General features: G+C 43.5%; 1 protein-coding gene across 1 annotated transcript in view; it reads right to left on the reverse strand.

Annotated features, from left to right (window-relative positions):
• The window catches only part of LOC133457979 (receptor-type tyrosine-protein phosphatase F-like), a 191313-nt gene that overhangs the window by 59299 nt on the left and 105600 nt on the right, over positions 1 to 26414 (reverse strand). The window contains exons 12-16 of the mRNA XM_061737398.1: positions 24487 to 24680; positions 20579 to 20696; positions 12485 to 13066; positions 5397 to 5494; positions 4261 to 4517 (exon numbers count right to left, since the gene is read on the reverse strand). Coding sequence (XP_061593382.1) covers positions 4261 to 4517; positions 5397 to 5494; positions 12485 to 13066; positions 20579 to 20696; positions 24487 to 24680 — 1249 coding nt within the window. The remainder of the gene's footprint in view (positions 1 to 4260; positions 4518 to 5396; positions 5495 to 12484; positions 13067 to 20578; positions 20697 to 24486; positions 24681 to 26414) is intronic.

Here is a 26414-nt window from a genome sequence, read left to right on the forward strand (position 1 = left end):
CGCTGATTTCCTCCTCTCGACTCAGACGTCTGACTCCAACCCCCCGACCAATCGGTGGCCTGTAGTGTGATGATGTCAGATACAGCCGACTCAGCAGCTTAGAACCTCAGCAGAATAGTTACAGAAAAGTATCTGCACGTTAAACCCCTGGTGGAAAAGAACCTAACCGAGGCGAGTGGAGTCGGGCTGAGTAGGAACTAGTGGAAAAGCGGCAATACTGTACGCCAGAACTGTGTCACATGTGTCACCGGCGTGGGCCTGGCTCTGCAGAGCTGGCCTGGTCTCAATACTCACTCTGTTCATGCCACCAGAAGAAACCCAAGAGGACCTTACGGCTGGTCATACCTCTTCTTGTTGGACTTTCTTGTTACTTTAATTATTCATTTGTTTACATGTTTTTGTTACACTGAACATCCCCTGCTAAAAGAATATATATAAATAATTCAGGAAATATATCTCAACATTCCCAATGGACCAAGCCTGAAGTGTTGGAGGTCCAAAAAACTAAACAAACAGAACACTGATGTCAACAGGGCCGTTAAGATAATCAATCAAAACACTTTTTGTGAAATATTGACAGATCTTTATTGTACGGAAGAGTATTAGGGCCATGCAGGAGAAAGAATATTTGAGAGGGGAAGATTTTTTTTTTATTGTGCACTTCGAGAAAAAAGTGGAAATGTTGAGATTAATGTTGAAATACAATTTCAAGAATAAAGTCGAAATTTGGTGAATAAAGTTGACATTTCGAGAATAAAGTTGAAATACAATTTGGTGAATAAAGTGTAAATGTCTCCTCTGGCCCATCCAATCCAGTTAGGAGAGTGGAACATTAAGGGGATGTTTCTGAAGTTATGCAACTGCATATGTGTGATATGTGTTTCAAATCAGTATCGTAAAGCCAATTCGCCTTTTTTCTCGAAATTTTGACTTTTTTCTCGACATTTCAACTTTTTTCTCGAAGTGCATAATGAAAAAAAAAATCTTCCTCCTCTAAAATATTATTTTTATTTTTCTCCTGCCTGGCCCTAATACTCTTCCGTACGATTGTCCAGTTAAAAGTTCAAAAAAATGTCATGGGAGACAAGCTTTGGCAGGAGGGAAGCAATGAGGGAAACGACGCGACCCCGATACAGTAACATGTCCCGGTGCCGACCCTTCTCCTTTGTCCAACTACAGACCAGGGCAGCACCGGGGAGTCATTATTATTATTACATTAATTACAGTTATATATAAATAATTATATGGGCTCGTGCAAGATCAGCCAGCTTTGGATTAGCGGGCGCATCGATTTTTCTCCAGTCTGGACACAGACAGGTGAACGTCTCTTGCTGGGCTTTGGTAAGGGGGGGGGGACAGCAGCACGGGCTGCTCACTGAGAATAATATGAGCCTTCAACAAACGTCTTCAATCACACCTGATAAAAGTTACTAGCTGCTTTCTTTAAAAAGTCATAACAGAGGTCTGAAATCTCGCTAAATATAACGACAGATTTGCTCAGTTGGCAACACTGACGTGATTAGCTACAACTGCTACTCTAGGTGTAAGGTTAATTTGTATAAATTAATATAAGGGTCAAAGACGTGACGCTTACTTTTTCTGTCCGATGGAACTTTTTACCTAATAATAAACATAAAAATGAATAAAAAATATAACATGTATGTCTAATAGGTTCCTTCTACATGTGCCCACTCTTATTTTATTTAAACATGTTGGTTATTGGTCATTTTCTGCCATCTGAAGTGTGAAAACATCATTTGGGGTGACCGTCCGGCCTTGACTTCTGTTTGGACAACTGGTTTTAAATCACATTAAAACAATTTAAAAATAATGCTTGCCCTATTGGGCATACTTTCAAACTTGTTTTAGATTTATTGACAAAGTTATGGAACATTTGTACACACATTTCAATCATAATACACAAACTAATCTTGTCCGAATATGTTCATTGTCTGAATTATCATCTGGGGTGACCATGAAAAAAATACAATTGAGGGACTTTTATATTGACAATCATCTCAAAGAGGATGTTGCATCAGCCAGTTACTCCATGAGGCTCCCAGAGAGACAACCTGCAGGTCAGTAGTCTCTCTCTCCTTTACAAATAAATCCTCTTTCTAAACTGCTGCAGCGTATACGTCACATTTTGATATCATGTGGGGTGACCACCCTAAAACTGTAAATAATTTGTTTTATTTGCAAATCTATATTTTGAAGGTACATTTGTTAGTGATATGTGGTGAGAAGTAGCTAGCTTAGATCATACAACTAACTGTTAGCCTGTTATATTTGATTAAACTTGAAAGCATCATGTGGGGTGACCACCTGTCATGTGGGGTAACCAACAAATGGCAATTCTGTATCAAATTCAAAATTGAATGTCTATCAGTTTTGGTTCAAATATAAATTATTGGTATAGCATGCATAAGTGGATACACCTTGTACACATTTTAAATCAGTTTTATGAATTTTAGAGTAAGTAAGAGGGTAGGGTTGCCACCTTTCAGAAATAGAAATAAGGGACGCCCTGATTTCAGCAGCGCAGGAGCCAAAAAAAAAGCCCCAAAACTTCTAAACTGAATAAAAATGTGTTTATTTTATATGAAAAAACTAAATGCTTTGATTTAAAGTTTAAAGTGCTTTAATAGCATTGAACTTGCATGACTGTACAGACAGACAACCATACTAGTAACTGAAATAGCCTCCTATGCTCTGTATGTCCACATCAGCCCAGATGTAATATAGCCTACAGGTGAAGAATATGGTGTAAAAGTTAATTTATTTCAATAATTCAACTAGAATATGGTGTAAAGGTTCATTTATTTCAATAATTCAACTAGAATATGGTGTAAAAGTTAACTTATTTCAATAATTCAACTAGAATATGGTGTAAAAGTTAACTTATTTCAATAATTCAACTAGAATATGGTGTAAAAGTTAATTTATTTCAATAATTCAACTAGAATATGGTGTAAAGGTTCATTTATTTCAATAATTCAACTAGAATATGGTGTAAAAGTTAACTTATTTCAATAATTCAACTAGAATATGGTGTAAAAGTTAACTTATTTCAATAATTCAACTAGAATATGGTGTAAAAGTTAATTTATTTCAATAATTCAACTAGAATATGGTGTAAAGGTTAATTTATTTCAATAATTCAACTAGAATATGGTGTAAAGGTTCATTTATTTCAATAATTCAACTAGAATATAGTGTAAAAGTTAATGAAAATACGGTACAAATCGTGTCCCGTATTAGTTCAATACGGGACGCAACATTTTTTTTCTCAAATAAAGGACAATTCCGTATTATACGGGACGGGTGGCAACCCTATAAGAGGGTGACACTGCCAATATGGAGAATGTATTTAAAAATGGTTTTCAAAAAATGAAAGGAACAATGTGTCTATCTTTCTTGAACAGTTAATTTAATTACTGATACTTATTAAAATATACATTTTGTTATGGAAATCTATTAATTTTGAGATAAATGGTCGCCCCAAATGACGGTTTAAAGGTTTAAAAACACTAAAATACCTTTGTTTGAAGTTTTCACATACATGTATGTGTACACTACATTTCAAATGTTTGGAAAATGGCCACAAATATCTTTATTTTAAGTATTTTAAAAATGGGCTACTCAAAGGCCTTATACGTCTTTGACCCATAAAACAATAGAAAGAAAGCAGAACATCCATTCTGTAATAGTGCACATTTTTAGTGCAATAACAAAAGTGCAAACAGAAAGTCTGTATAAAACTTGTAAACATATTTGTGCCTCAAAGGCCATGACTGTAGCTACAGTTGGAGTAAAACAGAAAAAAATAACTTATGAACTCAACAGCTCAATGCCATTTTCCATTGGCATTTTATGACTATTTTCTGACTCTCACAGTAAAACGGGACAAAGTGCGTCCCTTTTCAGCTCAATACGGGACGTACTTTAGTTTATAAATACGGGACGATTCAGTTTTTCAAGGGACGGTTGGCGACCCTACCCCCGACATTATCTATAATTGTTAACAGTGACATTTGTTAATAGACAATAAATAATGAATGTAATTATACATTAAATAATGTAATTGAGTGAAGTTAACATGAAAAAATTCCAATCATTTCAGCCGATCTGGATTATTGAGGAATCCCGTGATCTGAGTGGGATAACACTACTAGATCGACAACATCTGTGACCTTATGGAGCGAGTTGCTCTTTGTGCTCGATATTCTTTATCTGCATGAGACCAACAACAGCACACACCTGACGGGGACTGCAGCAGGAACCTCAGGCATGAAGATCGTCACTTTCCCGTCGTCCTCTTCGTCCGGCTGGAAGGGAGTGGGCCTCTTGCTCAGCAGGTCGGGAGCCGTCCGGATGGAAACCTGCTGCTGGATGCCGCCGGCGCCGTTTCCCCGGCTCATCAACACGAAGGAATACTCCGTGTCCGGCTGCAACTGGGTGATCAGCTTCTTCCTCAGGTGGCCTTGAACCTCCACACTTTGCTGATTATACAGAATCTAAACACAGGATGACATTGCTGTTTTATTATTTATTATTTTACCAATGATGCTGTGTGATTGCATAGAGAAGGGCGTTTGTTGGAAACATACAGTCCAGTACGCAACAAACAGTCATTTTGTCATTTCATGGAAAGTGTCAGTTGATCTGGAACCTGCCCTGCGTGTGTTGACCCAAACCCAGTCCCTGACAGATCTGTGCAGATCTTGATTCATTTTAAAAATGAAAGTAAAGAACAAAAGAAGTTATGTTGTTGATTTTACGCTGCATTTGCTCAAGACGAAGACACAGACTACAATCTACGGAAGAGTATTAGGCCCAGGCAGGAGAAAAATAAAAATAATATTTTAGAGGAGGGAGATTTTTTTTTCATTATGCACTTCGAGAGAAAAGTTGAAATGTCGAGAAAAAAGTCGAAAAGTCGAGATTAATGTTGAAGTACAATTTGGAGAAAAAAGTCAAAATGTTGAGAAAAAAGGCGAAATTTCGATTTTATTAACAAAATTGTAATTCAACATTATTCTCGACATTTCGACTTTTTTCTCAAAGTGCACAATAAAAAAAAATCTTCCCCTCTCAAATATTTTTTCTCCTGCATGGCCGTAACAATCAGATCAGTTCTGTTATTTTTACATTATGGACGCTCATGTGTCTGCACTTTTGTTTGAAATCATTTCTGGCGGGTCACACACAAACAACACAAGAGTCAAATCACAAAAAGGACATCTTTACTCACTTGTGTACACCAAATTTGAAATGAAAATTAGCGGCAGATGAGGTCCTAACGTTGTACAGTACGTGTGTGAAACAAACAAATGCAAGAGCACAAGCTGTTATTTGGTGTGGAAGACGTGGACGTCACTTTGGTCAGTAATTACCTTCAGAGGCACTTGAGAGTTGTAGGTTTCTGGCACTTCCCAGGTCAGCAGGACCGAGGACTTCATGACCGCCTGGGCTCCGAAGTTCCTGGTAAACGCTGCGGAAAGGTCAGGGTCATTACTGCTCAGATTCATTATCCACATCAATGACAAAGTAAATAAAGAAATAAACTACAGAATATCATCATTTAAAATGCAGACATCTACATGTTCAAAAGGTTTACTAAAAACTATGAAATCAAATCAAATTCACTGTCTTCATTTAATGTAAAAACCTCATCAAAAGCTGAGCTACTACCACCTTTTTACTCAATGGGTTACTAGAGCTCTTTGTTTTGGGTTTGATTGATTTTGAGTTTTATTTCGGTCCATTTGGATACAACATATTACAACATAAAAATAGTCCAATATTTTAAATGTCACTGAAAAGGTACAGGCTGAAGCTGAGGCTTATTATGCCTACCCTTTTATGAACCTCCACTCAGGAGGTTTTATACAAAACAAAACTAGTAATTTAGATTCAAACATTGAAAAAGAATGGATATATTGGACAAGTAACCGAGGTATCTGGACAAGAAGCAAAGACAAAAAAAAACAAAGACAAAAACAAAACAAAAAACATACTATAAATTACAAGGAGTGATAAATTAAGTGGTTTTTGGCTAGAGACTGTAGCCTACAGCGCGGAGAGCAGAGGTTATGAGTAGGGTGTGAGTTTCTCCCAACCCTGGTCCTCAGGACCCCCTGTCCTGCAGGTTTAGATGTTTCCCTGCTTCAGCACCCTCATACAAAGGACTGTCATTAACAGACTTGTCCAGACCTGGATGACAAGTTGGTGACGACCATTAATAATAATAATAATAATAATAATACATTTTATTTATATAGCGCTTTTCTGGGCACTCAAAGACGCTTTACATTAAAACAAAACACATAATACAAATTACAATTACACAGGACAGTACAAAAGGACACAACATGAGACAGGACATTAATCACACATTAAAAGCAGTTCTGTAAAGGTGAGTTTTGAGATGGGATTTGAATGCTGGGAGGTCTGTACAGTCACGGATGTTTTTGGGGAGGGAGTTCCAGAGGGTGGGTGCAGCGATGGAGAAGGCCCTGTCGCCCCAGGTCCGGTGCTTGGTTCTGACTGGAAGGGACAGGAGGTTGGCATCAGAGGAGCGGAGGCTGCGGGAGGGAGTGTAGCGGTGGAGCAGGTCGGTGAGGTAGCAGGGGGCCTGATTGTGGAGGGCTTTGTGGGTGAGGAGAAGGATTTTGAAGTGGATCCGTTGAGGGATGGGGAGCCAGTGGAGCTTCTGGAGGACTGGGGTGATGTGGTCTCTGGAGCGGGTGTGGGTGAGCAGGCGGGCGGCAGAGTTTTGAATATATTGGAGTTTATTGAGGACCTTGGAAGTTGAACCGTAGAGGATGCTGTTGCAGTAGTCGAGTCTTGAGGTGATGAAGACGTTGATCAAGGTTTCAGCGGTAGAGAAGGAGAGTGATGGACAGAGACGGGCAATATTTTTGAGGTGGAAGAAAGCAGTCCTTGTGATGTGGTTGACATGGTGTTGGAAGGAGAGGTTGTTGTCCAGGATAACTCCGAGGTTGCGGATGTGAGTGGAGGGAGACAGAATGGAGTTGTCCATGGTGAGGGTGAAATTGTGAGCGGTTTTGGTGAGGGATTTTGGGCCGATGATGAGCATGTCCGATTTGTTGTAGTTGAGTTGGAGGAAGTTCGAGTGCATCCATGACTTGATTTCAGCGAGGCAGTTGGTCAGGGTAGAGTGGGTTGCAGAGCTGAGGGATTTGGTGGAGATGTACAGTTGGACGTCGTCGGCGTAGCAGTGGAAGTGGAGGCGGTGGCGGCGGATGATGTTGCCAAGGGGGAGCATGTAGAGGATGAAGAGTAGAGGACCAAGCACCGAACCCTGGGGGACGCCTTGTGACAGAGGGGCAGTGGAGGAGGAGCAGTTGTTGATGCTGATGAATTGATGTCTGTTGGTGAGATAGGATTTTAACCAGGAGAGGGCGGATCCGGTGATGTAGAGAGATGATTCCAGGCGGGAAAGGAGGATGGTGTGGCTGATGGTGTCGAAGGCTGCTGTGAGGTCCAGGAGAAGGAGAATGCTGAGGTTGCCGGAGTCGGAGGAGAGAAGGAGGTCATTGGTGACTTTGATGAGGGCTGTTTCTGTGCTGTGACGTGAGCGGAAACCAGATTGAAATGTTTCAAACAGATCATTGGAGGTGAGGTGGGTCTTGAGCTGAGTGGCGACGGCACGTTCCAGAATTTTTGACAGGAAAGGGAGGTTGGAAATGGGCCGGAAGTTGTTCATGGTGTCAGGGTTGAGTCCAGGTTTTTTGAGGATGGGGGTGACAGCTGCCAGTTTGAGGGTGTCCGGGACTGATCCAGAGCTGAAGGAGGAGTTGATGATGTTGATGATGAGTGGGGAGATGGCTGGGAGACAGTTTTTTATAAATGTGGATGGGATGGGGTCCAGATTAATTAGAATCAGGTGCGATGAAGCAAGGCAACAACTAAAACCTGCAGGACAGGGGGTCCCAAGGACCAGGGTTGAAGACCCCTGTTTTAGATCAGTGGCCTTCATCCCAGGTCCTTCAGAGCCCCTGTCCTGTAGGTTTTAGTTGTTTCCCTGCTTCAATACACCCTTATACAAAGGACTGTGTCACCAACAGAGCTGTCCAGACCTGGATGACAAGTTGGTGATGACCATTAAAGGAGCTTGAGGCTGGATTTATGAAAAAAAAATTTTATACGTTTTCATTTTTCTAGTAATAATGTCAGATGAAGCGTTCCAAACCAAAAAGAATGAGCCCTCTAGTGTATCTCTCCGTTGCCTTGAACAGGCTGTGTGCTGCAAAATGTGCTGCAAGGCTGGGGCCGCTTTTCCCGCGCTGTCCTGCGGATGTGACATCACATGACGCTGCATGCACGTTCTCCCCGTTCTCCCGTGCCGGCTTCACTGTTGGCTGCAGTACCCCCAACGGCCGTCATGGTGAAGGGTGGCGCTAGAGATGCTAATTTCTTAAAAGGAGCCTCATGCTCCATTAATTAGAATCTGGTGTGTTGATGCAAGGAGACATCTAAAACATGCAGGACAGGGGTTGGGTAATGCTGTTTTAGATCAGTGTTTTTTCAGACCCATGCGTTTTTGGCCGTTCGTTTACACGAAAACGAAGCTCAAAGTCACCAAAAACTATAATTTCTGAAAACTCCGGCCAAAGTGTTTACAATTTGTTTGGCCACGTCAATATTTTCTTGTATTTTACCTGTTTTATATTCTAAAGTCACACTTAAAAGTAACTCCACTTCTCTGTCACTCCAAACCAAAGACTCTGGTTCATCTTGGAAGTAACTGGAAGTTACTCGTGTCATTTGTTGATGTTTTTTTCCAGGATTCTGATTGGCTAGTAGCATGACTCTATGCTTCTCGTTACACTGCCCCCTGTAGGTTTGGCTGCTCATAGCACCTTAACAGCATATTTATGCGGGTTCCTGTAAATCAGGGGTGTCGGACTCCAGTCCTCGAGGGCCGGTGTCCCTGCAGGTTTTAGATGTTTCCCTGCTTCATTGCACCATGATACAAGTGACTGTGTCATCAACAGAACTATCCAGACTTTGATGACAAGTGGTGACGATGATTAATTAGAATCAGGTGTGTTAAAGCAGTGAAACATCTAAATTAAAACATGCAGGACACCGGCCCTTCTGGGATTCAGTTTGACACCTGTGCTGTAATTGATGGTATTTTTCAAAACGTAGATGGGGAAAAATCAGTTTTTATAAATACCCGGCTATGTGTAAACGTGGCCTAAAACATGCAGAACAGGGGTTGGGAAACGCTGTTTTAGATCAGTGTTTCTCAATTTCGGTCCTCATTCCCCCCTGTCCTGCATGTTTTAGATGTTGCTTTGCATCAACAAACCTGATTCTAATTAACGGTCCTCATTAGCTTGTCATCAAGGTCTCTGTTGATGACACAGGTACTTTTATCACGGTGCAATGAAGCAGGGTAGCATCTAAAACATGCAACACAGGGGGAATGAGGACTGGAATTGAGAAACACAGTCCTACATCCATCAGCGCAGATACCTCACAGGATTCTGTCGGCTCTACAATTGTTTCACACTTTATACAAATTATTATTTAAGAAGCCGCTACAGGAAATTTGTTTTTTCTGCGAAGACCACAAGATCAAATCCATTCTTTTTTTTGTTTGAGACAAAACAGTTTCCCGTGCCAGCTATCTAATCTTAAATTGGACCAAGATATACATTTTTCTGTGTGTGTGTGTTTGTTTGTTTGTCTCTTACTGTTTGTTTTCTGGGCTGTGGCTCAGATGAATATATTTCTGTTCTTATCAGGGTGTTAAAGGAATCTTACACAGTAATGGGATGTCAGTGTAGCAAGACTTATTTTCTTGTTTTCTGGAGAGTGCTCGAGTAGCTCTTGATTATTACAAGGTATTTTACTTCTTTTTTTATTTTTTTTTTCAACAAAGTAAAAACAAAAGGATTTCCTTCATTACGTTTTCATTTTTTAACACCTTTATGATGAGTAACCATAGCAACAAATGAGTTGCTTATAAGCAGGAGCCACTGATTAAGATTTCAATAAGCCAAATGATACTCAGACTGAGACCCCAAGTCCCCAACATAGAGAAGTTGTGGATGTAGAGCAGGAGCAGGAAGTTTAAACCAGCGCCTGTGATCGTCTGTAGCGTCCAGTCTCATGCAATAAGATGAACACACTTGAAGCAACTGATGAGGACAAATCTGGAGTTTCTGCAATTTATCACGTGTTTCACCAAGATGTGGCTGCAGGAGCATATCCCCTACTTTAGTGTCTCTGCTCAGTGTTCAGACGATACGGGGAGACAGACACTGGAAGAGGTAAAACAGTTGTGCAATTGCAGCGCTCGTCAACAACAGGATCCAGGACATGCTGCTGTGAAACATTGTTTCTGCAGCAGGATATTGAACTGTTAGTGAAGCTACTTTCACATAGGACGCGGCAACACCGCCGGGGTGGCGCAGACTCGGCGCAGATTCGGTGCAGGTGGGAGCAGAGTCGGCGGCGAGTGGGCGCAGAGCAGCAACGGCAGTTGTCGCCGGCTTTCCCATTCATTGTGTATGTGCTGCCGCTGGGCAAGGGCGCAGGGCTTTGTGCCGAGGTCGGCGGCGCGCAACAGGGCGCAAGCCGCTGGGTTGTCGCCGGGTTGCCGCCGGGTTGCCACCGGGTTGCCGCCAAGCAACTTGCAACAAATAAGTACGCGATGCGCGCAGGCGCGCCCTGCTCTGCTCCCTGCTCTGCGCCGTCTCTGCGCCGAGTCTGTGCCCACCACGGCGGTGTGCCCGGCGCAAAACGCGTTCTACGTGAAAGCCGTTTTGCGCCCTCTTGCACCCTTGCTGCCGCGGCAACCCGGCGGCAACCAGGCAGCAACCCGGCGGCGTGCGCCCACTTGCGCCCTATGCCGCCACGCAAACTCAGCGGCGTGCGCCCTGTTGAGCGCCGCCGACGTCGGCGGCAGACCCTGCGCTCTTGCGCGGAGGCAGCACATACACAATGAATGGGAAAGCCGGCGGCGGCTGCCGCTGTGCACCCTCTATGTGAAAGCAGCTTAACTGTGTGTTGGCCAGGAGACACAATACTGATGCTGTTTATAAGGATCTCCTGTAGAGGTCTGGAGGATCTCCTGTAGAGGTCTGAAGGATCTCCTGTAGAGGTCTGAAGGATCTCCTGTAGAGGTCTGAAGATCTCCTGTAGAGGTCTGAAGATCTCCTGTAGAGGTCCGAAGGATTTCCCGTAGAGGTCTGAAGATCTCCTGTAGAGGTCTGAAGGATCTCCTGTAGAGGTCTGAAGGATCTCCTGTAGAGGTCTGAAGGATCTCCTGTAGAGGTCTGAAGGATTTCCCGTAGAGGTCTGAAGGATCTCCTGTAGAGGTCTGAAGGATCTCCTGTAGAGGTCTGAAGGATCTCCTGTAGAGGTCTGAAGGATCTCCTGTAGAGGTCTGAAGATCTCCTGTAGAGGTCTGAAGATCTCCTGTAGAGGTCTGAAGATCTCCCGTAGAGGTCTGAAGATCTCCTGTAGAGGTCTGAAGGATCTCCCATTGCGGTCTGACACATCTCCTGTAGCTGACAGGACTCCAACTTGTACTGGTGCAGCAGTGGCTCACGTGGTAGAACGGGTCATCCAATGATCCAAGATTTGCGGTTCCAAACCCGGTCCCCCTTAGTCATCTGTTGTTGTGTCCTTGGGCAAGACACTTCACTCTCCTTGCCTCCAGTGAGGCATCACTGGTGTGTGAATATGGGGGTCTTCATCCACGACTGACTGGATGAATGACTATATCAACTTCTGTGAGGACATCATCACCCCCCCAGGTAGTTAGGTGCAGATTGGCTGCCACATTTCCGTCAGTCTGCCCCAGGGCAGCTGTGGATGAACTGTGAGTGCCTTGATTGTCCAGAAAAGTGCAATATACATCTAATCCATTATTATTATTGTTATTATTAACCTTAAGAGCGCTTCAGGAGATCCGTCAGATGGCTACAGGAGATCCTTCCTGTCCACAGCTATAACCCTGTATAATGACTCTTCCAAGAGTCTTACATGAAATTCCTATTGCAACACTTAATTTATCCATCTAGGATTATAAAATCATTTTTGAATTTGAACTTTTAATTTGGATACCAAGGGATTTAAAGATCTGTGAAACATTCACAGTGTTTGTCTAACAGCTGGTCGAAGTTCAGGAGGAATGTTTGACCATTTACATATATTTCTTTCTCTTTCCAGAGCGACTTTGACTCTGCCTCATTTGTAGGATGTCTGGTATGATTTTTCAAACCCAATTTTGATATAAATCCTTTGAAACGTTTTACATCCTCTACTTCAGACTGCCTGTCTGCTAATATATGTTAGTTGCCAGTGAAAAAGTTGCAAAGCAAACATCGGGGCAGCCATGTTTTTTTCAGTTTTTACCTTCAGTTTACAGGGGAGAAAAGATGACATCATCACACTTAGAAGTTGGATCAATCGGAGCATGACAGCTTGTGCTTCTCACCTGGCATTGAGGTGGACATGGTCCTGATTTGGACGCTGGGGCTTAGGGGTCCACCTCCTTTGCTGGTGAAAGCTTGAACTCTGATGTCATACGTTGTGTCAGGTTGCAAACCCTGGATCGCCATCTGGGTTTCTGCGGTAGTGTTCGTGTTGTTGTGCTGGCTGTTAATATCTCGATAAACCACCTCATACTTGACAATCTTTCCATTTCTCTCTGCCAGAGGAGGAGGCTCCCATGCCAGCTTTGTGGACGAGGAAGTTAAGCCCACAACACTCAGATTTTGTGGATAGCTGCTGGGGATGTCTTCAGGGGTGACTATCTCCTTCATGTACCCCTCCCCAAGGCCTGCTCGGTTTTTAGCAGCTAGTTTGAAGATGTAAGTGGTTCCCTTGTGGAGGCCTGTTACTGTGAAATAATCGTCTGTCTTTCTAAAGTCTTTGACAGTAAAACTTTCCTCGTCTGCTCGCTTGTACTGTAGCTGATATCCCACATGTTCCCCCACAATCTCTTTAGGAGGTTGCCACTGGATCAGAGCAGTGTTCCCCATCATGGTGCTGATCATCATGGTGGGTTTTCCAGGCACTGCAACACAAAACACAATGGTCAAACAATCCCATATCCTCATTAGTTATGTCGAACATCAAGTCCACATCAGATTTAAAAAACATCATAGTTGGAACTGTTCATACATCGTCCAACCTTGCGTCTATTGCATTTGCTGGAAATAAGTGGGAACTATTTTTGAAATGTTTCATGATTTCAGTACTACGGTACATAAACAATCTATCACTTTAGTGAACAATGGTTCCACAGTTACTTCCTCTTGACAACATGCATTATTGATATTACCAAGAGAATCAGCACCTCAAAATCTGAGGCCGTGGTTCTTAGTCAGATGAGGATGCAAAGCCCTCTCGGGTTGGGAAGGAGGTTCTGCCTTAAACGGAACCTATTATGGCATTTAATGTCTATTTTAAACAGGCCTTGAATGTCTTAAAAACAAGCTTTTGATTGTTTTTTCTACATAAATTAGAAATTCAGCCTCTGGGCCATGTCTTTATTTTTACCATTTCTAACCTCCTTCTCTATGAGTGATTCTGAGGGCGGGGGGGCTATGTTAATGAGGCTCTGTGCTGATTGGCTGCCTGAATGACGTGTAGCAGGGGAGGGGACAAAGCCTCGCTCCGGGCTGAAGAGCAGCGACTGCGTACACTATTAAAGCGTGTCCCATGCGATGTGAGCGAGCGTCAGTGACAAAATCAATTCCATTGCTTTATATTCTATTGGACTGTCCTAACTGGCCGCGAGTTTAACGGTTTCAGTGTGGACAGAGAGAGTTTAATGGTTTCAGTGTGGACAGAGAGAGTTTAACGGTTTCAGTGTGGACAGAGAGCGTCCGATGTCACGCAGCTCGACGCGATAGTCGGACTCTCTCATGCAGTTACACGGTGTAAACAGATCTTAAAGCCTGATTTACGGTTCTGCGTTAAATCGGCGCGTACCCTATGCCATAGGCTCTGCGTTGGTGTAACGCGGAACCATAAATCAGCCTGGAGATGGAAGATGGAACGGGTCACCTCGTCTTCACACAGGAAGATTGAATTGAATTCTAAACAGGTACACCACAATTATTTACTCTGATTACTCATCATTGCATTTCTTTTCTTTTCTTTCTTTCTGTTACAAGACAAATTAATCATGTTAACTGTAAACAAAATCACAACACTGAATGTTCAAAATGGCAACTTTATTGTTAAAAAAAATAAAATAACATTTGTACACATTATATACACCACTTATATACACCATACACTGTTTATATACATCAAGTTGTATATAAATAACATGTATGCACTATTGCTGGCTCAAGGAAGGACCGTGCGTCTTCTGAATGTGTCGTTGAACAGATTCAGGTGCTTGGAAGATCTGAAAGCATAGACAGAAAAAAATGTATTACTAAGCTAAATACTTAACCCATGCAAAGATCATACTTGTAGACAAATATAAATAACAAAAAATGAACGTTACTTACCGCTGACTCGTGTGCAGTTGCCGGGTCCGTATTGTTGGTATTGATCCTTTTATGAGGGTAAATGTCGATGCAAAACCTAATTTTTAATGTCCCTCGTTGTTGAAACAGCCACAAGATTTACAGCTTCGGGACTATGGCGGAAACTCCGGCCGGAGGAGTTAGTTGTGGGTGTGGTTTCAGCAGCGGAGGCCGACCTATGGATTCTGCTCCCATCGTGACTCACGACGGGAGCAGAATCTGAACGGCTCGTAGAAGTCACATGACACTGGAAGATTCATCCGGGCAGCTGTACAGACACTGCAGAATTTGGCTGCATTCCTCCTTCTCTGTGTTGGCAGGATGAGGGGAGACCACTTTATATATGTTAAAGCAAGAAAAAACGTGTTTTTCATAATAGGTCCCCTTTAAGTGAAGGAGTTTAAAGGCGTTTTTGATTGCATCCTGCTATTATCGCTGGATGAGGGACCTTTGCAACACTTACCACCTGGTCCACATCCGAGAGGGAGACAAGTGGAAGACGGCCTTCAACATGCCCACCGGCCATTACGGGTATTTAGTCACGTCCTTCTTCCAGGCCCTGGTCAACGACCTCCTCCGGGACATACTTGAAGTTTGTCTTTGTATACCTAGACGACAGCTTGATTTTCTCCAGATCTGTGGAGGATCACTTCCACCACGTCCAGGCGGTCCTCCAAAGATTTGTTAAGGCCGAGAAGTGTAAGCAGCCACAACGATTCCTGGGGTTCGTCAACTTCTATCGCCGCTTCATCCAAGGGTACAGCATGGTGGCAGCCCCTTTCACGGCTCTCACCTCTCCCAAAGTCCCATCCAGCTGGTCACCCGCAGCAGAACCCTTCCAGACCCTGAAGAGCCGGTTCACCTCTGCCCCCATTCTGCGCATGCCTGGAGGTGGACACCTTGGATTTTGGCGCAGGGGCCATCCTGTCTCAGCGGGACACAGATGATCAAAAACTCCATACCTGCTCATTCTTTTCCCCGCAAATGAACCCCGCCGAGAGAAACAACATCATTAACTGAGAACTCCTGGTGGTGAAAGCGGACTCTGGGGGAGTGGCGCCACTGGCTGGAGGGGGTCAAACAGCCATTCCTGGTGTGGACCGACCACACAAACCTGGAATATACATAAGGACGGCCAAGAGACTGAATTCCAGGCAGGCACACTGGTCCCTCTTCCTCACCCGATTCGACTTTACCCTCTCCTACCAACCAGGTAGCCACAACGTCAAGCCCGATGCCCTGTCTTGCCAATTCTTGAAGGGAGAGGAGGAGGGTTCCACAGACGTGGACACCATCCTTCCCTCGGCTCGACTGGCCGCTGCCATCACCTGGGGAGTTGAGGAGAGGGTCCGGGCAGTACTGGAGGAGCAGCCAGGTCCCAGCGCCTGTCCACCTGACGGACTCTTTGTTCCAGCCCAACTCCAGTACGAGGTGCTCCAGTGGAGCCACAGTTCTCCTCTGACCTGCCACCCTGGGATCCAGAGAACCAAAGAAGTCTAGAGTCCCTGGACCAGGACATCCAGGTGTTAAAGCCTGCCCCATCTGTAACCAGAACAAGTCCTCCCACCAGGCTCCGGCTGGACTCCTGCACCCGCTTCCGGTTCCTCATCGCCCCTGGTCCACATATCTGTGGACTTTGTAACCAGTCTACCATCATCCCAAGGCCACGCGGCTATCCTCACGGTGATAGACCAGTTCACCAAGATGCCGAATTTCATCCCCTTGCCTAAGCTGCCTTCGGCCAAAGAGACTGCTGAGTTGGTCCTCCAACATGTGTTCCGGCTCCATGGCCTCCCTGTGGACGTGGTCTTTGACCGGGGGCCGCAGTTCTCCTCTGTCTTTTTGCAGGGAGTTCTGCACCCTCGTCGAGGCCACAGCCAGCCTGTCCTCCGGGTTCCATCCCCAGTCCAATGGCCAGACGGTGCGAAAGAACCAGGAAATGGAGGTGGCTCTCCGTCGACCTGGTCCAAACTACTGATGTGGGCGGAGTACACCCACAATACGCTAGTCAGCTCATCTTCTGGCCTCTCCCCGTTCCAGTGCGCCTACGGGTACCAACCACCCCTGTTCCCAACCCTGGAGAAGGAGGTTTCCTGCCCAGCTGTACAGACTTTCATCCGCCAATGTCGGTGCACCTTGGCCCGGGCGAGGGCTGCCCTCCAGCCGTCTGTGGATCGATACTCCGCTTCAACCAACCGCCGACGCTCCAGCGCACCCACTTACCGGGTGGGGCAGAAGGTCTGGTTATTGATCCGGGACCTTCCTCTTTGGGGTGACTCCAAACAGCTGGCTCTTAAGTTCGTTGGTCTGCTCAAGATCCTCAAAATCATCAACCCTGCTGCAGTTCGCCTGAAGCTTGCGGGTCCATACGGGACCGTCCACACTACATTCCACGTTTCTAAAATTAAGCTTGTGATGGAGAATCCGGCAGCACGGTGGCTTAACACTGTGGGAGGGGCATCCACTCTCTGGTCGACTCGGGGGGTTATGGACCAGAGGCGAGATCATGGGTCCCCTCCGGTTTTATCGTCAACCCATGACTCTTCACCAACTTCCACCGGCAACACACAGACCAGGCCCTCCAGAACTCTCCCAGCGGCCATTACCTCCACTGCCATGCCTACAGCCGCTCCCTCCTTGCTCTACATCTGCAATCAGCCCTGGGCTTCTACTTAAGAACTCCAGTCCAAGCCAGTCACTGCCAGATTGTTCTTGTGTCATGCCTGACTTTCCAGCGGACTAATCACCTATTGCCGACCTGTTCACCTGTTGGCCTGTCTCCATCCAGGTAATCACCTCAGCCTTCTGCCCCCGACCACGAGTTCTGACTGAGCATCTCTGGTTTCTGTTTTCCTGCTCCCTGGGCTGCTTGGAAATTCCTCTGACTGATCAACGTTTCAGTTCCTGTGTTCCAGTTTCCAGTGCCCTCCCTCCTCCACGTTAGTTGCAGTTCAGGTAAAGCCTTGTTTTCACCTTGCACACACAGTTATACAGACATACACACCTGCTCACTCACCTACATGCTCACCCCACAGTTTTGGGGGACAGATAATCGCAGTAGCCTAGTACTGATTCCGTTTTAGAGACCTGGAATGGTTGCTGTTTGTGTCTCTGCCTGTTCCTGTTTTGGTTTGTGTGCCCGTATAACGTTGCGTTGTAGATAGGATCCAAATGCAGGAGAGCCGGCCGGCAGGACTTCCAAGTATGGTGATTTAGTAACAAAAGCAAACAAAACCAAAAGCGCTGCTAAGTAGGGTTAAACAAACAAACATGAGAGCAGAAGAAAAACCTGACAGGACACACGGAGGAATCAAACAGTACAGACCAGCAGGGAGCAAGGGAAAGACAAGACCAGATATACAGAAGGGATAACGAGACACAGGTGACAATCAGGGCAGATGGGAAACAGGAAAGTCAAACCAGAACTCAAACACAAAGACACGGGTTTCAAAATAAAACAGGAACTGAATAACCAAACTGTGACACGTTGTGTTTTCCTATGTGTCTTTCATTTCAGACTTACAGCAGGGGGTCCAGGAGGCAGGTGGATGGTTTCGTTGTTCTGATGATGTTTCACTCTGTGAGACCTCAGAGAACTGGTGGAGGGGTGAAGGGCTGTAGACTGTGAGCAAGATGACAGTGGAACAGAGGAGGAATAACTGGACTGATGTTAATTAATGTGTCAATCTTGGCCTTGAAGAAGGTGAGAAATGCGTTGTAGGCTACTGCTCCTCTGAGTTTTCTGAGTGTGTTTTAGACTCAGGTTTCAGGAGATGATTTATTGTAGAAAAAAGCTGTTTGGAATTTCCAGGACTGCTATTGATGATATTTAAATAGAATCAGGACCGTGCATCCTTGAGTGACTTGGCATATGCTTTCCGATGGTCTTGAAATGCCAGCCAATGAACAGCGAGACAAGATTTTTTAGCACACCGTTCAAGGATCTGACCGGTCTTGAGTTTCCGCAGCTCGGACAGGGCCCAGCAGAGACTGCACTTCCTGGGTGCTCAGGAAGGAGACCATGTCCCAGACTGCTGCCGTGGATTTATGCTCCGTAGAGAGCATCTTCATATACTGTACAGGCCGGGGGTCGGTAACCTTTAGCGCCACCCTAGTACCTCCCTTGAGCTTTTTCAAAAATGTTGGAGCTTTTTTTTTCCTTTTTTCTTCTTTTTTTCTCTCTTTTTTCTTCTTTTTTCTTTTTTTAACTTTTTTTTTCTTCTTTTTTTCCTTTTTTCTCTTTTTTTCTTCCTTTTTCCTTTCCTTTTTAATCTCGACATTTCGACTTTTTTCTCGACTTTTTTCCAAGCGTCACAAGGCCCAAATGATAACAAGATTGTGGCATTGAGAATTAGATCCATGGCCAGGAAACTCCTCAAATCTAAATCCCACTGAGAGCCTGTGGTCAAGCCTTAAAAAGGAGATGGAAAGGCAGAAGATTCCAAGCTGCAGCGAGGGCTCTGACCAAGCAAGTCAGGATTTCCATCAGTCAGGAGTTGGCCAAGAAATGGATATGAAGCATGCCAGAGTGAACTGCAGAGGTTTTGAAGAAGAAGGTTCCACACTGTAAATGTGATACATTTGCCAGTAAAAACCTTTAACCTTCATGAACTGCTTAGAAATGTTCTTGGAACAAAAACTACCAATACACGTCTCAAAGTACTGCAATATAACTGGCTAATGAGGACATATGTAACGCTGGAAAAGCTCAATAAGTATAATGGTGCCATCCCTGACGTGTGCATCAGCTGCAGAGAGGAGAAGTTCTTCCATTGTATCTGGAAATGCAATATAGTTCAACAATTCTGGTGGGAGATTAAACAAGCTTTAGAAACTATACTAGGTAAAAAAAAATGTTCTTGACCCTAAATTGTTTATCCTAGGTTTATATCCTGATAGACATCATATGTCTAGAAAAATAATCACTGCCCTAGATTTGTGTTTAGTCCTTGCAAAAAGAGTCAGAGCACTCCTAAGGCTTTTATAAGGAAATGTCTACAACTTTACCTATGGAAAAGATGACTTACATTATAAAGGGCAAACTATCATTATTTCAAAACATTTGGAGTCCTTTTATGGAATTTATGGAGTGTGGATTAAAGCTGTCTGGGGCGTGGGGGCGGATGATCCTCTGCAGGGTTCTAAAATCATTCCCTTTCTTTTGATGCTTGATTTCTTTATTCTGTGTGAATTGTACATTCAAGTTTGTATTTCTGAACTATGCACAATGGTGAAATAATTTGGGCTAATCCTTGAAAAACAGAGAAACCTTTTGTTGTTTTGATTTTTGTTACTTTCTTGTTTTGTTTATTTATTTTTTCTTTCTTTCTGTTTTCTCTTTCCTTTTCTCATATAAAACTAAACTGAGTGTTGCTGTATGATATCTCATAAATACCTGACTTGTAAGGAAATATGATTCAAATGCTGGACAATAATTCAGCTGCCCTTGTTTCCTTTTATGTAAGAGCACTCTTATTGTTGTGTATCATTGGACAGATGTTGAAAACCAAATAAAGATAATGTTGGAAAAGAAATGTTCTTGGATATAACATGGAAAAATATGGGAAACGTGATTTAACATGATCTATACACTGCAAAAACTCAAAATCTTACCAGGAATATTTGTCTCATTTCTAGTTAAAATGTCTCATTTTTAGTCAAAAAATCTCATTACACTTAAAACAAGAGTCATTACCAGAAAAATAACTTGTTATTTGACAATGTTCACCTGTTTCAAGTAAATTTTCACTTGAAATAAGTAGAGTAAGTATATAATAAGTAATCTGCCAGTGGGACAAGATTTATCTTCTCATTACAAGCAAAAAAATCTTGTTCCACTGGCAGATTTTTCTACTTATTTTAAGCGAAAATCTACTTGAAACAGGTGAAAATTGTTGTTTTTTCCAGTGATGAGTCTTGTTTTAAGTGTAATGAGATTTTTTTTTACTAAAAATGAGACATTCTAACTAGAAATAAGATAAATATTCTTGTTAAGATTGTTGAGTTTTTGCAGTGTATGGTGCCGGATCTCCAAAGTGCATCACCTGCTCCTGTGGTGGTGAGCGTCCTGGCTTTGCTGCGAGCTCCGTCTCCCTTGCTGGTGTAGGCGGCCAGGAGCAGCAGATACGTGGTCTCGGGGAGCAGGCCGGTGATGACGGCCTCCTGCACACAAGAGGGAGGAGGGGACGGATCAGGAAACACATTTTGCAGAAATTTGGGGCAATAACTACTGTATAAAACCAGGTTCCACTCATTACTCATACTTCAAAAGAGGGCAATACGATACATTCATAAGGCTGGATATCCAGATCACACCAACTCACTATTCCAGGGGTGGCCAACCCTGGTCCTCGAGAGCCACACTCCTGCTTGTCTTAGATGCTCCCCTGCTTCAGCACACCGTGCAAGTACCTGTGTCATCAACAGAATTGTGCAGACCTTGATGACAAGCTAATTAGGACCATTAATTAGAATCAGGTGTGCTGAAGCAGGGTAACATCTAAAACATGCAGGAGTGTGGCTCTCGAGGACCAGGATTGGCTACCCCTGCACTATTCTTACAGTCTAAAGTACTAAAACTCATGGATTAAAGCAAAAAATCATTCTGTACCGGATAACATTCAGAAATGATTCATTGGGAGGGAAGGGGGTTAGAATTTAAGGGGAAACCTAAACTTCAAATCTTTATTTGTGCATACAACAAAAATACATTTTTGTGTGTCAGTTTGTGGAATTAAACTGTGTAATGGTTTGAATTTGGAGTTAAAAAAATGTACAAACATAAAACAATTTAAGAAGAAATATAAAGAAATGGTTTATTTGAGGTATAAAAGTGTGTTTAAAGATCAGCAGCTGTGTGTTCTGCTATTTATCATGTTGTCTTTGTATGTTTATATACTTAGATATACGGATTATATTTATATCATAGTTATATTATATTTATATCATAGTTATATTATATTCATGATAGAGATTACATCTTGTAATAAACAGATTATTTTTGTAAAAATGATATATGTATAACATGTAACTTGAAATGTGTTTTGATGTTGTTTTTTTTCTTTATGTGATGGAATGCTCACCTGTATTTGTTTTACATGTTCGTTCGAAACGAGAACGAAGGAAGGAAGGAAGGAAGGAAGGAAGGAAGGAAGGAAGGAAGGAAGGAAGGAAGGAAGGAAGGAAGGAAGGAAGGAAGGAAGGAAGGAAGGAAGGAAGGAAGGAAGGAAGGAAGGAACGAACGAACGAACGAACGAACGAACGAACGAACGAACGAACGAACGAACGAACGAACGAACGAACGAACGAACGAACGAACGAACGAACGAACGAACGAACGAACGAACGAACGAACGAACGAACGAACGAACGAACGAACGAACGAACGAACGAACGAACGAACGAACGAACGAACGAACGAACGAACGAACGAACGAACGGAGGAAAAAGGAGAGCTGCCTCAGTTCAGGTGGCTTCCTGCAGCACTCAGGTGCATTAGATAACTTAAACACACAGCAAGCAGCACTTTTCCACTTCCAGCCTTCATATCTTCAAATAAACACACATAACAGCAAAATCCTCTGATTACTGGTCGACATGAACAAGAGTAAAGCCTTAAAGATTGTGGCACAGTTAGACCAAGAATTACTGGGTGACTTACATACTTTAGATTAGTTTTATTTATGCTGTTTCAGAGAGATAAAACCTGACGGGTTATGAATAAAACGCACGCACTGTGTGAATGTGAAAACTATTTACAACAACTGAAAAAAATGGAGACAAATCTTTTAAATGACTTGAAGTGATACCATGAACTTATTCAACTCTAAAATACAAGTATTTCAACTCAGAGTTTTCCCTATTTCTTAGTTTTCTTCTGATATTTTGTAATGAAATATGAATGAAAACATTACATAATTAAGTGAATGTTGTGACAGAAGCAGCATTGTTATAAACAGTTGGGACACAGACAATACACTGCAAAAACTAAAAATATTAACAAGAATATTTTTCTTATTTCTAGTTAAAATGTCTCATTTTTAGTAAAAAAAAAATCTCATTACACTTGAAACAAGACTCATCACTGGAAAAATAACTTGTTATTTGAAAATTTTCACCTGTTTTAAGTAGATTTTCACTTAAAATAAGTAGAAAAATCTGCCAGTGGAACAACTTATTTCAAGTGAAAATTTACTTGAAAAAGGTGAAAATTGTCAAATAAGTTATTTTTCTGGTTATGACTCTTGTTTTAAGTGTAATGAGATTTCTTGACTAAAAATGGACATTTTAAGTAGAAATAATACAAATATTCTTGTTAAGATTTTGAGTTTTTGCAGTGTAAAAGGCTGTAGAGGACACGCTGCTAAACTTTAGCAGCTACAGAACTCCTGGTGAGCACTTTACGACTGATTAAGTTAATTAAAGACAGGTGAATGTCAGAGCTGGGTATAAAACAGCGGGTTAGAGAGGCGGGGTCTCTCAAACACAAAGAGGTTCAAACTGCTTACACATCAATCGCTGTTCCCGTCCTGCACAAGTGATGTTTGAGCTCTCTGTGAGCGATCAGTCAGCGTAACAAAGCCTACTGATCGTTAGAATGCCTCCCGTGTTTCTCATTATGTCAAACTCAACTCAACATTACCACTTTACTTTTAAATAATGTAACCTCATTTTAAGACAGTAAGTGGACAATGGTACAATATCTGTGAAGTCACACAGCAGAGACCTCACATTTTTAATCAATTATAAAATATTGTAATGGAAAAATAACAATGTATTCTACATTTCAGACACATGGTAATTATTTATATGATGCACTTTGATTCCAGACTTGTACTTTGAATGAACTCACTGTCTGAGTCTTGTGAATGCAATCATCTTATCTTATGCTCTTTGTTTGTTGGTTAAAGCAGCACTATGTCACTTTTCCAGCTTAATCTAATACTTCATCATCATCATTGTGATGGTACATCAACTTCCAACAGGTTTAATGAACCTCTATCATGGTCTGAGGGGTCTGTATCTCCTTCACTGGCACTATGTAACTTTGAGGAGCATGGTAGGAACCCTGCCACACTAAAAAACTACACATTTTTACGGCTTTGACTGCTTTACGGCATACGTCACTTCCCCCTCCTTCCCCATTCGTAGTCCAGACCAAAGCTGGGCGGGGCGTGGAGCGCAGAGCTCAGCAGAAACTGGTATCATGGCCAAAGCAGCGGAAAAACCCAAGAAAATAAAAGTTTTATCACTAATAAAACCAAGTTGAAATTAGTGATTTTCAACATCGTCATATTATATTATTTAGCCAAAAATAGATACATTATCTCTTCACTATCCATCATGCAAACGACCAGTGGAAACAGAAAAGTAGTTTTGAAAGGTGCTTCGTATGTTTCATTCCCCCAGTTTGTCAGGAAATGGTGGAGTAGGACCCAGATGCAGGAGATCAGGGGGCAGGAGTTCCAAAAATAGTTATTTATTGTACTTAAATCAAAGAAAAGCACTGCTTAGCATGATTGCAAAAAACCAGAACATGAACATTACAAAATCCCCCCAAAAAACCAGACCTGAAATATGGAGCAACAAAATAGTACGGACCAGCAGGGAGCAAGGGAAAGACAAGACCAGATAAACACAAGGGTTAACGACACAGGTGCAGATGATCAGGGCAGATGGGAACAAGGGAAGTCAAGACAGAACTGAAACACAAAGACACAGGTTTCAAAATAAAACAGGAACTGACAAAACCGTGACACAATTGGTTGTATGCATATGAAACGGCATCCGGGGACAGTTTCTTCTACATCCTGGAAATAAAGGTTGAATCCAGAAGACCCAGATTAAGTCTTTGTATCAAAGAGGAAAATAACAAGGGTGGCTGGCCAAGGTTAAGCATCTCAGAAAGTTACTCAAATTAAATCTGGACTCAAATGAAGGAGCGAGAGAGTACCTGAGCGTCCGGGGTTGAAATGTCCATGAAGATGGACTGGCCGTAGGGCTGGCCGTTCTCCAGCCTGGAGCAGACGAGCCGGTAGCCTTGGACCTGCCCGTGCTGCTTCACCGACAGGGGAGGCTTCCAGGTCATCCTGACGGCCGTGGAGTTGAGCACCTCTGCCTCCACCCGTCTGGGAGGAGCTGCAGGCACTGACGGGTCACAGCACACAACAGTACAAGTCAACGAGAGGCGAAGCTGCAGCCCGACTTCACCTCACCTCCAACACAAAGTAAGTACAAAGTGATAAGTGTCACACTTGTGGTCAGTCTCCTCACTGTTGACGCTGCTGTTTCTGTCTCCTCATGCAGGTTTCTGTTTGTATCATTTAACAAAACGTTCAAACGACTTCTTTTAGCAGCTCTTCTGAGAACACTGATGTGCAAAAGCGTGACACAGTCCTTTAAAGCTAGGAATTTAAACATGCACAGATTTGATTTTAGTTAATGTAATTTGTAACAATTGTGGGCACCAACATGATCCACTGGGCGGTGCCTCTCACCCTTCTTCTCCTCTCCTCTTCCCTTCCTCTCTTCTCCATTTCCATTTTTATTTATTATAAATATCTCATAGCTATCATTTTTGTCCATCGTTCCTGTAGTTTCTTGTGCCGGCCCCCCTTTTTTCTCTTTTGTGCATGTTTGCAGGCCGGAGCTTCGGGAGCTGCGTGCTGCCCTGCGGACCCGGTCCCCCCCCCCCAACCCCCCCACCACCCCCCCCGGTCATTCCGTTGCTGCTTCCACCTGCGCCCCCCCCTCTGGTTATCCCACTACTGCTTCCACCTGCCTGCGGTCCCCCACCCCCCTCTGGTCATCCCGCTACTGCTTCCACCTGCCTGCGGTCCCCCACCCCCCTCTGGTCATCCCGCTACTGCTTCCACCTGCCTGCGGTCCCCCACCCCCCTCTGGTCATCCCGCTACTGCTTCCACCTGCCTGCGGAATCTCAAAGTGCTACAAGAAAAAAAAAAAAAAAAAAAAATAGAATAAAATCATTTATCATAGCTGGCATATGCTTTGTTAAAAAGGTGGGTTTTGAGCCCTCTCTTAAAAGAGTCAATTGTCTGTGGTTCTCTCAGGTGGGCGGGGAGGGTATTCCACAGTTTAGGGGAAACGGAGCAGAAGGCCCGGTCTCCTATTGTGACCAGTTTCGTCAAGGTGGGTTTGAGGAGGTTGTTGTTTGCTGAACGGGTGCGGGTGGGGGGCTGAGGACGGATCAGCTCCTTGAGGTAAGGGGGTGCGTTGCCATGGATGCATTGGTAGGTGAGTAGGGAGATCTTGTATTCAGTCCGGGAGGAGATGGGGAGCCAGTGCAGTGAGTGGAGGATGGGAGTGATGTGGTCATATTTGCGCACTCTCATCAGGATCCTAGCAGCTGTTCTGAATGTATTGAAGCTTTTTGAGGCTCTTGCTTGGGATCCCGATGAGAAGTGCGTTGCAATAATCGAGCCTGGAGGAGACGAAGGTGTGGACCAGTTTTTCGGCATCTTTCGGGGATGTATCACTGTTTTGTATTACTAACATTATCTGTATGTAAGTCAGACAGTAATACCGTTTTGGACCTCACCAACCTGTGATTATGGATCAGGCTCACAATTTTGTTTTGGTCCAGGATTGCTTTGATTTTTGTATCTTGCATTAATGATGGGGGAGTCGGATTGTTGGGTAACGTCTTTTACAGCTCATCCTAAGCATCCTCAGTGAGGTTATGGTCTGGACTCTGGGAGGTGACATCTCAGAGTCTTTCACTGTGTGAACCCACTGAACTCTGAGCCCTGACTCCATCATGGGACGTGTCCGTCGTCGAGGTAGAAACACATCTACTGATGGAAAAACCTCACTCCTCATCTTTAGCTGATCTTATCTTCACTCAAACACAGTCCATAAAG

Source organism: Cololabis saira, chromosome 13, assembly GCF_033807715.1.
Source record: "Cololabis saira isolate AMF1-May2022 chromosome 13, fColSai1.1, whole genome shotgun sequence".
Taxonomy (NCBI): domain Eukaryota; kingdom Metazoa; phylum Chordata; class Actinopteri; order Beloniformes; family Belonidae; genus Cololabis; species Cololabis saira.